This window comes from Aethalodelphis obliquidens, unplaced genomic scaffold (assembly GCF_003676395.1).
Source record: "Aethalodelphis obliquidens isolate GAN/ISIS:26980383/991018 unplaced genomic scaffold, ASM367639v1 scaffold15, whole genome shotgun sequence".
Lineage (NCBI taxonomy): Eukaryota > Metazoa > Chordata > Mammalia > Artiodactyla > Delphinidae > Aethalodelphis > Aethalodelphis obliquidens.
In genome coordinates, this window is record NW_020837959.1 from 10,408,769 (window position 1) to 10,422,820 (window position 14,052).

Sequence of the window (14,052 nt, forward strand, 5' to 3'; positions counted from 1 at the left end):
TCTCTAAATTCCTCCAAATATTCTGTTCTTTTTATGTAGATACTATTGTGATAACAGCATTATTATGTCCTGTTATACAGATGATAGTAATATCTAAACTAGAACTAGAAAGATGACTTTTGACATTTACAAGTACACAACAGAATAAAATTATTTTAGGAAAGTCTCCTCAAAAGCCAGCAGACATGTTATAGCCTCTTAGGCTATGAGGAATGCAGTGATTTCAAACCAGAGAGAGAAGCTTTTGATTTTCTTAAAGACATAAACCACAAATCAGTTCCATGTAGTCCAACCTATATTCAGAATCTAGCAAATCTTCCTGAGAAGTACTGAGATGCTTTTTGATGCTTTTTGAAGCCTGAAGAAATGATTAATGAAGAGACGTTATAGTCAGATAAAATAAGATTTTCTAGGGCTTGGTCTTAAGTCCAGGACCTATATCAGTCAAATCAGCCAAAGTAAATGCTCTCCAAATGAATAAAATAATTCTAAATAATCAGAGAAAACAGGACTAAAGAAATGTTAATGTGGGATGCTGAAAAGCTTGGCCCCATCAGTGCAGGAATGCTAAGATGCTGTGATTTCCTAACTACCAAGCATTGTCTAATTTCTCTCATCTACCCACAAATTTTTGTCAAATGTAAACAAATATGAGCTGATTAATAAAACTGTAAAATTACTTAATAGCATTACTAATCTATGATAACAGTATGCCCATGCATTTTCTTAATTAACAGGTATTGAAAATACAATGTCAAGAGTGCCAGGAATATTTTTGAAAATAAAAAGTCAGGGAGCACTGCCCCAGTATAATTATACATACAACAGGCAAGTAAAACAGTCATTAAAACGTCCTTCAGTTTACCTTTTACTCCAATTTAGAATATTCTGTTCTCACATCCTATTTTCTCTTTCCTAACAAGATTTTTAAGTTGATATTTAAATTCTTAGGAAAAGGTAAAAACTTGAAGAGCCTTGTCAAATACGAAATCTTCATGTTAATCACGTATGTCCTTTAGTAAGTTGCATTCAACTACATATATATAAATTTACATTACATCCAATCTCAAGAACTATTAAGACAATTCCTTAATTAGCCAGTGATTTTCTCTTACAAAGGAACTATAATTAAGGTCAAATTACTCTTTAAAGTTCCTTTTAATAATAGAATATGGTAATTCCGCTGATAAATTCTTCCAGAGGAACAAGTAATCAGAAACCTGAAACTATTAAACTATTATTTGCTCTTTGGGAATTACGTATTACATGTTTACTCAACCATATCTACTAAAAGACATAGAAATCCTACCAAAGTTAATTTAAGAACTTACCAATTTCCCTTGCAATTCTGACAGCTTCATCTGCATCCTGTAAAAGCAGGAAATGAGACCCAACATTAATCCCATCAACCATTGCACAATGTCTTTAGGGCAGTCATATATTGCACTACTGCCTCCTCCGATTCATTTAATGTTCAATTTTACAACCTTCTAACTCTTTTTATTCAGAGAAATGTAAAATTAATACCATAAGTGGAATGTAAATTCTACCTCATCCTTATTATATTAAGAAACTCAAAGCAGTTTGAAATGAGCTGGCAGGAAGCACTATCAGAATTGCCAAGTGATTTGGTGCAGTTGCTGGAATTTAACGGCAGAATTTAGATGTTTACAATCAATACTGAACCATAAATCAGATCATTAAAGCTTGTCCACAGCCAGCTTGTTTCTGTCTCTGATATTTATATGTCATGTTTTCCTTGATTCTGTCAGCAGGGGGAGTTGATTCTCTATTGTTTGGGAGGAGATCAACAGATTTTCCAGAAACAAAAAAGTAAATTTCTAGTATCTATAGGAATTGCCAATTGTTCCCCTCAAAAAATTCCTTTAGTGATCTCCATTACTTTTTCTTTTTTATTTCATTTTTTTGGGGGGTACATATTTTATCTTTACCAGTTACATCTTGTTAACGTAAATTAAAACCTGAAATTCAATGAACCATCTAGTGGGGGGAAAACTTCCAAAAAGCCAAGGAAAGAAAAGGCATTCTAAAACAGTACAAGGTAACACTGTAAATCAACTCTACTTCAATAAAAATTTTAAAAATAAAAATAAATAAAACAGCACAAGGTAAAAGTTTATGAATGTAAGGATTACTTACTGCTAAATATCAACCAATGCTACTGAATGGACCAAAACTTCCCTTGAATCTAAACCATTTCATTGATCATTAATTCTCACCTAACACGTCCAACACAGGACATTTCCCCCAGATAACAGTAAAGAGAAAGCTGAAAAGATTTTAAGTCCAAGTAAATCCTAGTAAATTTAACTTTTTAAATAATTCAGTGACATACACTAAACTATTACAGGGAATGACAGTAATGTTTTGAAACCATCAGCTGGTAAGAATGCCTGAATTTTTAGAAAATAACTTTAAAATATCAAAGTAAAGGTTGGTATTTTTTAAGCTTTTAAGCTAATACTTCAAAAATGTAGAGTAACCATGTCAGCATCCTCCCCCAAAATGGGAGGGCGGGGGATGTTTATAACTGCTTCATTCATGTCTAATAAAAAAAAAAAAATCTTCCTTAAAAGTCTTCAGTACCTAATAACATCCCCTGAATAAGGAGGTTGGCAGGGGAAGTTGTCAGAAAAATTTAATTTCCTTTCATTAGCCAGTCTGCTCCACAAATAGGTGCTTGTTAAGTTCAAAGCAGTCCTGAAAGCAACATCAGTTTTAAGTCTTTTTTGTTTTTAACTCCAAGCAGTCACATCTGCTAATGAGATTTTCCAAATAACAATTGTTTTCAAGTCAGAGATAAATCTATACTTTCCATTCTACCCCCACAAAAAATCAAGGTTTACTGCTTTATTACACCTTGCTGTTTTCACTGACCTTACATTCTCCAAATTTTAGCTTAAAGGGATAAAAATCCATGAAAAGGGTCATTTAATAATGTTAGTGGTTTCCACACATTGAGTTTGAAGGTTCTTTGTTCAAGCCAGTGACAGTTATTGGAGAATACTTCCCCTTAATAGCCTCTCTGTCAGGAAGTGTTAAACCTGCCAAATGCGGACAATTAGTGCCTCGCGAACAAAATACAGGAAGAGTGCTGGCTCATGGAGACTGGATTATAAGAAGACTAGAAGGAAACTTTTAACATGTCTTTTCTTTCAAACGTGTAATAGTATATTTGCAAAAGATATTCAGAGAGAAAAAACACTGCTATCTAAAAGGTTCATTACCTTGAAAAAACTAACAGGCAATGTTAGTTCATTAGTAATATTGTAATACGTATTTATATATACATATTATGGATGGACTGTGTACAGAGAGATACATGTTTACACAAAGCAAAACTTCTAAAAATTCTTTAGCTGCTACAAATCCAACACTTCGATAAACTGCCACAAAACAATCTTGTGTTTTAACTAATCAGTATGCTTAAGTTTTCTTACTATGAAAAGCAAATTCTACTAAATGACCTTCCAAGTAAAATCAAACTGTCTTTAAAATTAATTTTTCACTTAACATTCATTCATCCCAAAATATTTAATTGAGCATATATTATGTACTAGACATTAAAAATCTCTATTATCAGTTTCAACAATAAACTATTAAGTACACCTACCTCCAATATGTTCTTTCAGCACATATACAAAACTACTTTTAAAGAGAGAAAAAGGTCCTATGTGTTGGGGTTGGCCAAAAAGTTCGTTCGGGTTTTGCCGCGCGATGTTACAGAAAAACCCAAACGAACTTTTTGGCCAGCCCAATAGCTTCAAATTCAACGGCACTGACACATCCCACAGTGTAACTTCCCTGTAGGGCTATAGGTAGAAAAAATTTTTGTAGTAAAAAAAAAAAAAATTGAACCAACAAGAAAAAGACCAACAATCATCTGACGAGGAAAGGGTTGCGGGACAGTATTAAGCTATATAATTCTAAAACAGCAGCAGTTCAAGAAATGGAGAAAGAGGAAAGAAGCCAACAGAACCAGTAACCATTTCTTCTACTCCTCTATTTCAGCACAGCTTACATTAAGTGAGCTCTATCATCCAACTGAAGAATAAAACAGTAAAAAATTCTGTTTTATAGAGAGTATGATGGGAGAGGTAGGTGATGCTGCTATAACCAAATAAGTAGATCACAACAATGTAAAAAGGAGCTAAAAAACTTGGATGCTTTTTCTGCAGGCCCAATTTATCTGTTAATGGTCTGTAGCACCCACCTGTGAGACAGCAAAGTCCAGCAGCTAAGAGCATAGATACTGGAGCCCAAAGGCATGGGCTCCAGTGCTGGCTCAGTGACAGTGAACGCATTACCTACCAGTATGCCTCTATGGAATTAGGTTACCTCATCTGTAAGATGGACATAATATCTCATAGGGTTATTAAGAAGATGAAATTAGTAACAGCTGAAACACACTAAAACAGAGTCTGGCAAATAGAAAGCACTCAGTTAAGGTTGGCAATATGTGATAAAATGGGCAGCCCGCACCCCCAACTATCAAGTTTGTTCCTTTCCTGCCTGCCCTTGGTTGTCCTATCCTGTGGTCATCACTCATTCTCTGAACCTGTATGATACAGAACTAATACTGGCACTGCAATACTGCAAAAATGTGCACCTGTACCTCCAGTGCCCTTCACTGGATCAGATGATCCGAGTACTCTTTACAGCTGGTAAGCAGGGTTCTTCTTGAGCAGGGAAGGGAAGTAAAATCTATAACAAAAACGGGCAAATTCAAGTAGTCCTCCCTGATGTTAAACACCCAATTTATTTCTACAGTGACAGTAGTGTCCAATACTGGCTCCACCACCCACAATTCAGGCCACACCTCTCCCTTCTCACTTGCTACATACAGCCTACTTACCAACCCTGAATTCTGTACTCACTGGATGAGAGTCCTGCTACTCATCAGTATGGGAAGCTACTTAGTTTACTTTCCTCAGCTGGTTCTGAACAAATCAGTGACTGTTTCTGAAGAAAACAAAAAAATCATTGCTTCAAGACACAATGGGCATGGGGCTTCCCTGGCGGTCCAGTGGTTAAGACTTTGCCTTCCAGTGCAGGGGGTGCAGGCTCAATCCCTGGTTGGAAGCTAAGATCCCACATGCATGCCTCAGTGGCCAAAAAACCAAAACATAAAACAGAAGCAATACTGTAACAAATTCAATAAAGGCTTTAAAAATGGCCCACATCAAAACAAAAAAAAAGACACTATGGGTAAAAGCTCTATCTGTACACAAAAAGCATCCTCAAACTATTCTGCATTCATATACAAAGTAAAGCAAAACTTTCAACAATCCTGGGTTCAGGAGATAGGTTCCAGCTGATTCTATTTTCCAGATAATTCCAGGTCAAACAGAAGACTCTTAATTTATTGATATTTTCAAATCTAAAATTTAGTACACGTTTCTCTTATTGTAAAACAGCGTAATAAACATAACTGAACCCTTTTTCAAAAATATAAAGCCTTTGAAGCATCATCAGGAAAGTTATTCTCAGCTTAGCAGGGGAAAAGGATACTGATGTCTAATATTGTACTTTTTAATTACTAGGACACAGCTTTCCGATTTTTTGGTTTTTTAAATGATTCCCTTCACACTAGTTTTTTGTTGTTATTATTTGGCTCTTTCTGCTAAAGCAAAAGTGCAGTGTTTAAAATCTGGCTAATTAGGTGATAAAAACAATTACTACTTTAAACCTACACTGTATAATTTATAAAATTTATAAACATAATTTATAAACCTACACTGCGTAATTTATAGTTTATAAACAGAACACGAGAAACTCAGAGAAGTCTAATAAATTTCCTGGTAAACTGGTAGGTATTAGAACCAAATGCAGCAATTTAATCTTTGTTGATTCCTCCCTCTGCTTCACACCTGACATCTAACATCACAAAATCTTACAGATTCAACTTCCAGTGTCTCCCTATACCATCTACTTTGCTCCATCCTACTACCTTATTTTAGGCCCCCTAACATTTCTTGTCTGGGTTAAAGGAAGAGCATTCTAATTTGTCTACCAACCTCAAGTTTTGCACTGCTCCAATCCATTTTCCACATCACAATCAAAGTAAGTTTTCTAATTCCACAATTTTTATCATGTTAAATAACTCTTCTGCATGAAACCATTCAGAAGCTCCCAAAGGCACAAAAATAACCTCCATGTCCAGGTGCATAGCATTCAAAGTCATACATATCTGGATCCTAATTCTCTCTCCAGCCCTGTCTAACTACAACCCCTCACACTTGCATACCTGCAGTTTGCTAAATTTCTCATGTTCTCCCAGCTCCAAGCTTTCACAAGATATTTTCACTGACCATAATGCTGCATCTCCATCAATTCCCCTCACTTTTTAGCTAACTCACTACTACTCAGACTTCAGGTTATCACTTAAATATCCTTCCATTGGAAGTTCTGCCACGACGCCCTTAAACTAGGTTAGGTGCCCCTCCTACATGGGCCCAACATACTCTGAGCTTCACATTATTAAAATGTATTAAATTGCCTGTCTATCTGTAGGTCTCCCTAAGGGGACTTGAAGCTCTTTGAAATCAGCGTCTGCGGCTTGTTATTTTTCGCTAAACAAGTGGGCTGGGATTCCAACCCTGTCTTCCAACAGCTTCAGATGAACACTCTTCATTCATTCTGCTCTCAAGTTCCTGAGATCAAGTTAATAAGATACTGAAGAAAATGAAAGGCAAATACTCATACCAGATGACTACTTGAATACTTGACTACTTTAAATGACACTTTAAAACAACATTAGTTTCTCTCTAATGAAAAGGGTGACTCAAGAACAAGACAAAAGGAAACCGTTCCAGAAGACTCCTTAAGTACTACACACAATGTTTTAAAAGAATGTGGGAAACCATCTCCATATAATGTCCAAATAACATTCAAAATAATCAAATGGAAAAGGAACAAATGTTTTAAGGAGAAATATAACTGAAACCACATTAATTTACTCAAGTACTTGGAGGAAAAAAAGTAGACTATAGTTGCCAAGAAAAAGAATTGCTTGAAAAATACCACAGATCAATGGGAGAAAAAAAAAACGTATGGATTTTTAAAAGATGGAATTATCTATAATTAGCACATATAGTCTTCCAATGCAAAAGTATTGCTTAATGCAGTTGCCAAAACGACAAGGTATTCCAAAAATTTACACTTTTATCTGCATCAGCAAACCTCTGTCTGCATAGATACCACCAAAAGCAATCTTTTACCTAACAAATCTAAACTACAAAATGTGAAAAGTAGTGAAGTTCCAAATGAATGTGGAATTACTACACAAGGATTCTAAAGTAACCAAATTTAACAGAAAAAAAAATGTACAGTCTCTTATATCAGAAATAATTAAAAGCAAACTAGAAATAAAACTAGTATTAACATTTCTCTGAAAAACAAAGGGGCATTCCTTACAATCATTTTTAAATGCTTACCTGAAAACTATATCCTGCAGGTTCAGTTGTGGTTTAACAAATTAATTCAGACAAGAGGTGTTAGGAACTGTATACCATACTTAAGTTAACACGGTAATGAGAGTCTATCATCATTTGAGAGTGTAACAGGATCTTAAAAAATCACCTAAGGCATACAAGGAGACAACACTGACAAGAGAGTGGATTTATTTTCTTCAACTTTCTACTTTTCCCTATTTTCCAAATTAACCGAGGTTGGAAATTCAAATGCAGATTGTCAAATGCAGCCTCCCTGAAAAGACAACCAAAAAAACCTGTTGATCAAGCAAAACCAAGTTTACTACCTACTACAGTAAAGGATACCATCACCTTGAAGCAATCTTGGAGGTTCCACTGGAATCAGTTCAAGACCTACTAAAAGCCACAGTTCAAGATCCTAGCTTCAAAAACTGCAGTGCTCCTCTGATGCCCACTGAGCCCCCCGCGCTCAGGGGTCTCCCCAACCACAATGGTGAGAAAAATCTCACATTGGGGAGCACTTCAAAAAATCCTCAACATTTTTTTTTGTTTTTTGTTTTTTTGTTTTTGTTTTTTTTTTGGCAGTACGCGGGCCTCTCACTGCTGTGGCCTCTCCCGTTGCAGAGCACAGGCTCCGGATGCGCAGGCTCAGCGGCTATGGCTCATGGGCCTAGCCGCTCCGCGGTATGTGGGATCTTCTCGGACCGGGGCATGAACCCACGTCCCCTGCATCGGCAGGTGGACTCTCAACCACTGCGCCACCAGGGAAGCCCCCTCAACATTTTTTGTTCTGAGTCCATAAGACAAAGTTCATATGGAAGAAGACAAGCATAGGACCTATAAGTTCATGTTCATGTGTCCAGGAGCCAGTACTTCAGAAGGTTTCAAGGGTATCCAAATAGGACAAAATTTGCCTTGAAACCCATATCAAAACCTTGAAAACTTTCCCCTGTCTTGACTCATTTTTTTTGTCCATGGGAGTCTGGGCCTGGAAGAGATCTCCCCTCCAAATCCTAAACCACCAAGGCACTGCACACTGTCAGGTCTGCAGTTAGAGATGGCCAACCATTATTTGGTAAGCCACTGCAAGACTTTCGTAAACAGGTTTGTCTCAGGCTGCCTGTGCTGTAAGTCAGACTACTCCTCAAATGTATTAAATCTGTAACTCAAATTCATGTTCTTATCTTTCTAGATGGCATAATTTCACCACGGATAGTTTAGAATTATAACAGACTCTTTCATAAGCTTTTGGTATGAATGATTCATCTGAGAGGCGCACCTTAGGGAAAAACAGGGAAGCAAACTCTCAAACACCTAGTGTTCTGCATTACTAGGTGCAGAATAAACTAATGACCTTACAGATAAAATTAGATGCTCCCGCTCCAGAAATTAATATCAGTCTTTTGATAAAGACACCTGCAGATTTTACAACCAGAAGTAACAATGAGTAAACAGTTGTTCTGTATTAGCCAAGAAAATGAGGGAAAAAAATATAACAGGCTATGTTCCAAAAGCGAATCAAGTACCCATTTCAGTCATCAACTCAAAAGGAGAAATTTCACTAATTATTACTTATTGATACTGGCGGTACACTATCAAACTTAAATCCCTCCATCATTACAGAAGCTCTCTCTTAGCGTCAACAAATTACTCAGATAATGGTTATCTCTAATATTCCTCACATTTCCAATGTCCCAGCCCCCAAGTCACCTTTGAACCTTTATTCAAGGAACATTCCTTCCTCCTATGAGACACTATACACACTGACTTCATAAGAAAGAATCTACAACGCAAATAGAATTTCCAGATCAAATGCTCTCCTAATGACCTTGTCCTTGAACTCCTGAGGACTCTGCTACTAATCATCAAGACAGAATTCATCTGGACTCTGACTCGTCACTACCCTTGTGACTAAATCAAGCCCAAACTGACGATCTCAAGAAGGCCAGATTTCTTGCTCAGGAAAAAAAAAAAATACAATTATACCGGCAGAAGTATTAGGGCTGAATAGACCAAGGTTCATAAAACCACTACCCAAACTCTCTAAAACGAGAATGTAAAGAAGGACTAAAACCCAACAGTTGACAGCCTAATAAAGAAAAAACTTGCCATACTCTGCTCAGGGCCTCTCAAGGCTGCAATCAAGGTATGGGCCAGACTGCATTTGCATTTGGAGGCTCAACTGGGGACAAATCCAAGTTCATTCAGGTGACTGGCAGAATTTATTTCCTTGAGGCTGTATGACTGAGGGCCCCACCGTTTTGCTGGCTCTTGAATAGAGATCATCTTTACTTAGATCCTCAGAAGCTGTCTGCAGTTCACTGCCATGTGGGTTTCCTCAATATGGCTGTTCCCTTCATCAAGCCAGCACCTAGAATCTGTTCTCTAGTCTCCTAAAATGGAGTCTTTTATAATAAAACATAATCACAGGAGTGACACTCAATTACTCTGCCCTATTAACGTAAGTGAACGCAGTGATATTCCATCACCTTTGCCATATAATGTAACTTAATTAAGGGAGTGACGTGCCATCACCCTTTGCCATAGTCTCTTAGTTAGAGAAGCGAATCACAGGGTGTACCCAAACTGAAGAGGAGTGGATTACACAAAGGCTTGGATGCCTGGAAGTTCCTCAAAAAGTTAAGCATAGACTTATCATATGACCCAGCAATTCTACTCCTGAGTATATACCCAAAAGAACTTAAAAGAGGTATTCAAACAACAGGTATCCTACCCTCCAACATTCCCTCTCCCCGTTCCCTGTCTTATGTTTCTTATTTTATTATTTATTATTTGTCTCCTTTTTCTATAGCAAAAGCTCAATGAGGGCAGGAATATTTTTTTTGTTTTGGTCTGCTTTGATCCCTACTATATCCATAGCACTTCAAACGATGTTAGACAAACAGTGTGCACTTGTTAAATATTTACTGAATAGATGAGTAAACAAATAATTTTAAATGTGGTAAATGAAGTACAGGGTATTAAGGGAAAATTCAGTAGAGGGCCTAATCTAATACATACAGTCAAGGAATGCCTCTGTGAGAAATGTATGTTTAAGCCAAGACCTAAACTATGTGTAGAAGACAGGAGTGAAGACCGAAGTAGAATCAACACATATGTGTCAGAATTATGAACAGAAGCTTCAAAAATCTAAAAGATGTCATACATGGTTGGTACATCCAGTGCCAAGGGTAAGCTGGCACAGTATCAGTTTGAAGAGAGAAACAAAGGCCAGCTATTCAAAGGATTTAAATGAGTAGTCATTCAAGAGTTTTTAAACACAGGCATGTGATCAAATCTGGATTTCTGAAACATCACTCAAGCTTTAGTGTCGAAATTTAACTGGACAGGACCAAGACCAAGACTGGCTACAAGGGGACTTCCCTGGTGGTCCAGAGGCTAGGACTCTGCGCTCCCAGTGCAAGGGGCCCAGGTTCGATCCCTGGTCAGGGAACTAGATCCCACATGCCGCAACTAAGAGTTCGCATGTCGCGCTAAAGATCCCCCATGCCCTGACTAGGACTCAGCGCAGCCAAATAAATAAATATTTAAAAAATAAAAATAAAAAAGACTGGCTACAGGGAGAGCAATTAGAAGGCTGATGAAGTAATCCAGACTATATGATGTTAGTTGGAACTTGGAATTAGTGTGAGGAAAAAAATAAAAGTAATAGATCAGAAAGATATTTAAGTGAATTCTCTGTAGCGGTATTTATTAGGAACTCCAAGTTTCTAGCTTGTGAAATGGTGTGGAAAATGCCAGCATCTTCTCAGGCAGGAAAGGAAAAAATGAGAAGTTTACAGCAGGAGTCAGCAAACTTTTTCTGAATAGGCCAGGTAGTAAATATTCCAGACTTTGTGGGTCTCTGACACAATTACTCAACTCAGCCATTATCATGGAAAAGCAGCCATGGACAACATATAAAGGAAAGAGCATGGCTGTGTTCCAATAAAAATTTATTTACAAAAACAGGAGTGCCTGGAGCCACACAGAATGCCAATCCCTGGCTAGAGAGAAAACGATGAGTTCAGCTTCAACTTGTTACTTTTATGGTGCCTCAAAGGCATCAGGCAGACCTGTTTAAGAAGCAACTGGATATGCAGTTCTAAGGCAATATCTAGAACAGATATACAGGTGTGAGATGTGAAGCCATAAAAATAAGTTATATTGCTTAGAATGAGTTTGTCCAATAAGAGAAAACCCATAATAAAACCAACATTTAAGGGACAAAGGTAGGAAGAATAATCAGCATGAAAACTAAGAAGAAGCATTTAAACAAGCCAAAAATACAAAAACAAAACTGGAATGGAGTAATGTGCCAGAAGTGAGTATTTCGAGAAGGAAAGAGTAACCAAGAGACCGAAATGCTTTGAAGAGACTGAGAAGACCAGGATTAAAAATTACACACTGAGAGGGAAGAGATATGGGAACATATGTATATGTATAACTGATTCACTTTGTTATAAAGCAGAAACTAACACACCAATGTAAAGCAATTATATTCCAATAAAGATGTTAAAAAAAATTACACACTGGATTTCATGAGAGGGAGAGGTTGCTGGTAGCCTTTTCAAGAGAAATTTCGGTGGGAATGAGGAAAGAAGCCAGATGTAGACTAAAGATGAGGGGGAAAGTGTGGAAATGAAAGCAAGTGAGGACAATTCTTCCAGCTGTGGAGTGACAAGAGGCTACTGTGCTCTCTGAAGAGGAGGAACACATATTTCTTTCCACTAAACTGGAAGCACCATGGTGTGAGGGACCACGGGTTTCTTTTATCATCAGGTGCTTCCCACTTAGCTAAGGGATGAGTACATTTTTGACTGAGCATTTTTAATAGCAATAATAATGGAAAGGTGTTAAAAGACAAGAAGAATTTTAAGACACAGAAGAGAGGAAAGACAATGACTGAAGACTGTAGCCCATGAAGTCTATAAAGGGTACATCTGGAGCATAAGAGGAAGAATTGGCTTTACAGAGGATAGGGAACATCTATTCTTTGTAAGATGAGAGAAGGGGAAAAAATGGATGAATACATATTGAGTAAATATAGGTAAATATGGGCAAGAAGCTGAGGATATTTACTAACCAGGGGCCATGCTTGCTAACTGTCCTGTAATTCATGAAATAATCCAGCACAATGAAGAACTGCCCAGCCCAGAAGGTACAATAAGAAACACCGAGATGAAGAGTTCCTGAAGGCTAATTCAAGTCTACAAAGGGACTCTTTTCTCATGAGAAAAAAAATGAATCATTTTTCCTCGGCAGTGGGGAGGAGCACAGAGAGGAAGGGGAGACACATACTCCAACGTCTGCATGTCTTCCTTAGAAGACTTCAGCTGCAAAAGCGGCTTGCTGGTTGAGGAGTTGTGCTTGGGATCTACGGTGACACACAGCTATACCAAACAAGTTTACAATTCACATTTTATGCATATGGACAGAAGCTCACCGTAAAGATACAGAGAACATCATAATGTTTCAAACATTAAATATATACCACCAACAAATGAAATCCACACATCTAACAGCACATTTTTATATCACCAAGTTTTCTCCTATGAAAGTAAAAGTCAACACTGATCATTAAATACAATGCTTCAGGGGCTTCTTGCTCTTTTTAATTTACGCTATTCAAAATAATCCAAGTGTAAACAACATTGATTTGTTTAATCTATACATGAATACTTTAAAAAGCAAAACTTGCATTTTATCTTACACTTTTGACAAAATGTTTGACTTCAGGACATGTACTATAAAGATTAGAGTAAAACAGTTTCTCACCTTGACCACTCCATCAAAGCCAGGGATTGTGTTAACCTTTGCGTTCTTAGCTAATAATTTGCTTTCAATCTTGTCACCCATGGCTTGAATAGCATGTGTATCAGGTCCAATGAAAATGACATCTTCTGCTGCCTGTGAAGAAATGCCAGTATAAATTTATAACAAAAACATTTCAGTGCTTGATATGGAGTCACAATTTTATAAAAAGAAAAACCCGTATGTATATTTACTAGTTACTCACAGACCAAGAACAACTTAAAAGCAAGCATTTGAGCCAATATATTACAATATATAATACTGTGTTGCATATAGTATATGTGCACAAAGGTATATGAAAGTCAGGTCAAAGAAAAATAACTAAAAGTAATGAAGAACTCCTACTTGATATCAACAGTATTCTTTGGAAAAGCAACTTGAATGGTGTTGTAGTTATATCTAGTATTCTGCCACCCAAACTAAACAGTAAGTTCACTTTAAAATGCCTTATAAATCTTTGTATTCTCAATACCCTGCAGCACAGTGCCTAGTTTAACAGGCCAACTTTGTGCCAGGCTTTGAGCTAAGTGTAGGGGATAACATGGATGAAAACACAGAATATCAACTAATTCAAGGGAACATGAAACAGATCACCAGTACCTCAGAGAAATAGACAAAATAAAGTATGCAATGTTTACATCCTTGTGACTATAAGAAATGAGTAAAGAATACAGTAGGAATTTACCAGGCAGAGTTATGATTTCAATCAAAACTACTCTATATAAATCACGATTAGTTCCCCAGCAATGGGTCCACCTCTCTGTGTATATGATATTAAAGTAAA

At 37.0% G+C, this 14,052-nt stretch overlaps 1 protein-coding gene across 3 annotated transcripts in view; it reads right to left on the reverse strand.

Annotated features, from left to right (window-relative positions):
* PCCA (propionyl-CoA carboxylase subunit alpha) overlaps window positions 1-14,052 on the reverse strand; it is a 357,444-nt gene that overhangs the window by 245,003 nt on the left and 98,389 nt on the right. For all 3 annotated transcript variants that reach the window (XM_027115894.1, XM_027115896.1, XM_027115895.1), the window contains 2 exons: window positions 13,233-13,364; window positions 1,332-1,368 (listed from right to left, as the gene is read on the reverse strand). In XM_027115894.1, coding sequence (XP_026971695.1) covers window positions 1,332-1,368; window positions 13,233-13,364 — 169 coding nt within the window. The remainder of the gene's footprint in view (window positions 1-1,331; window positions 1,369-13,232; window positions 13,365-14,052) is intronic.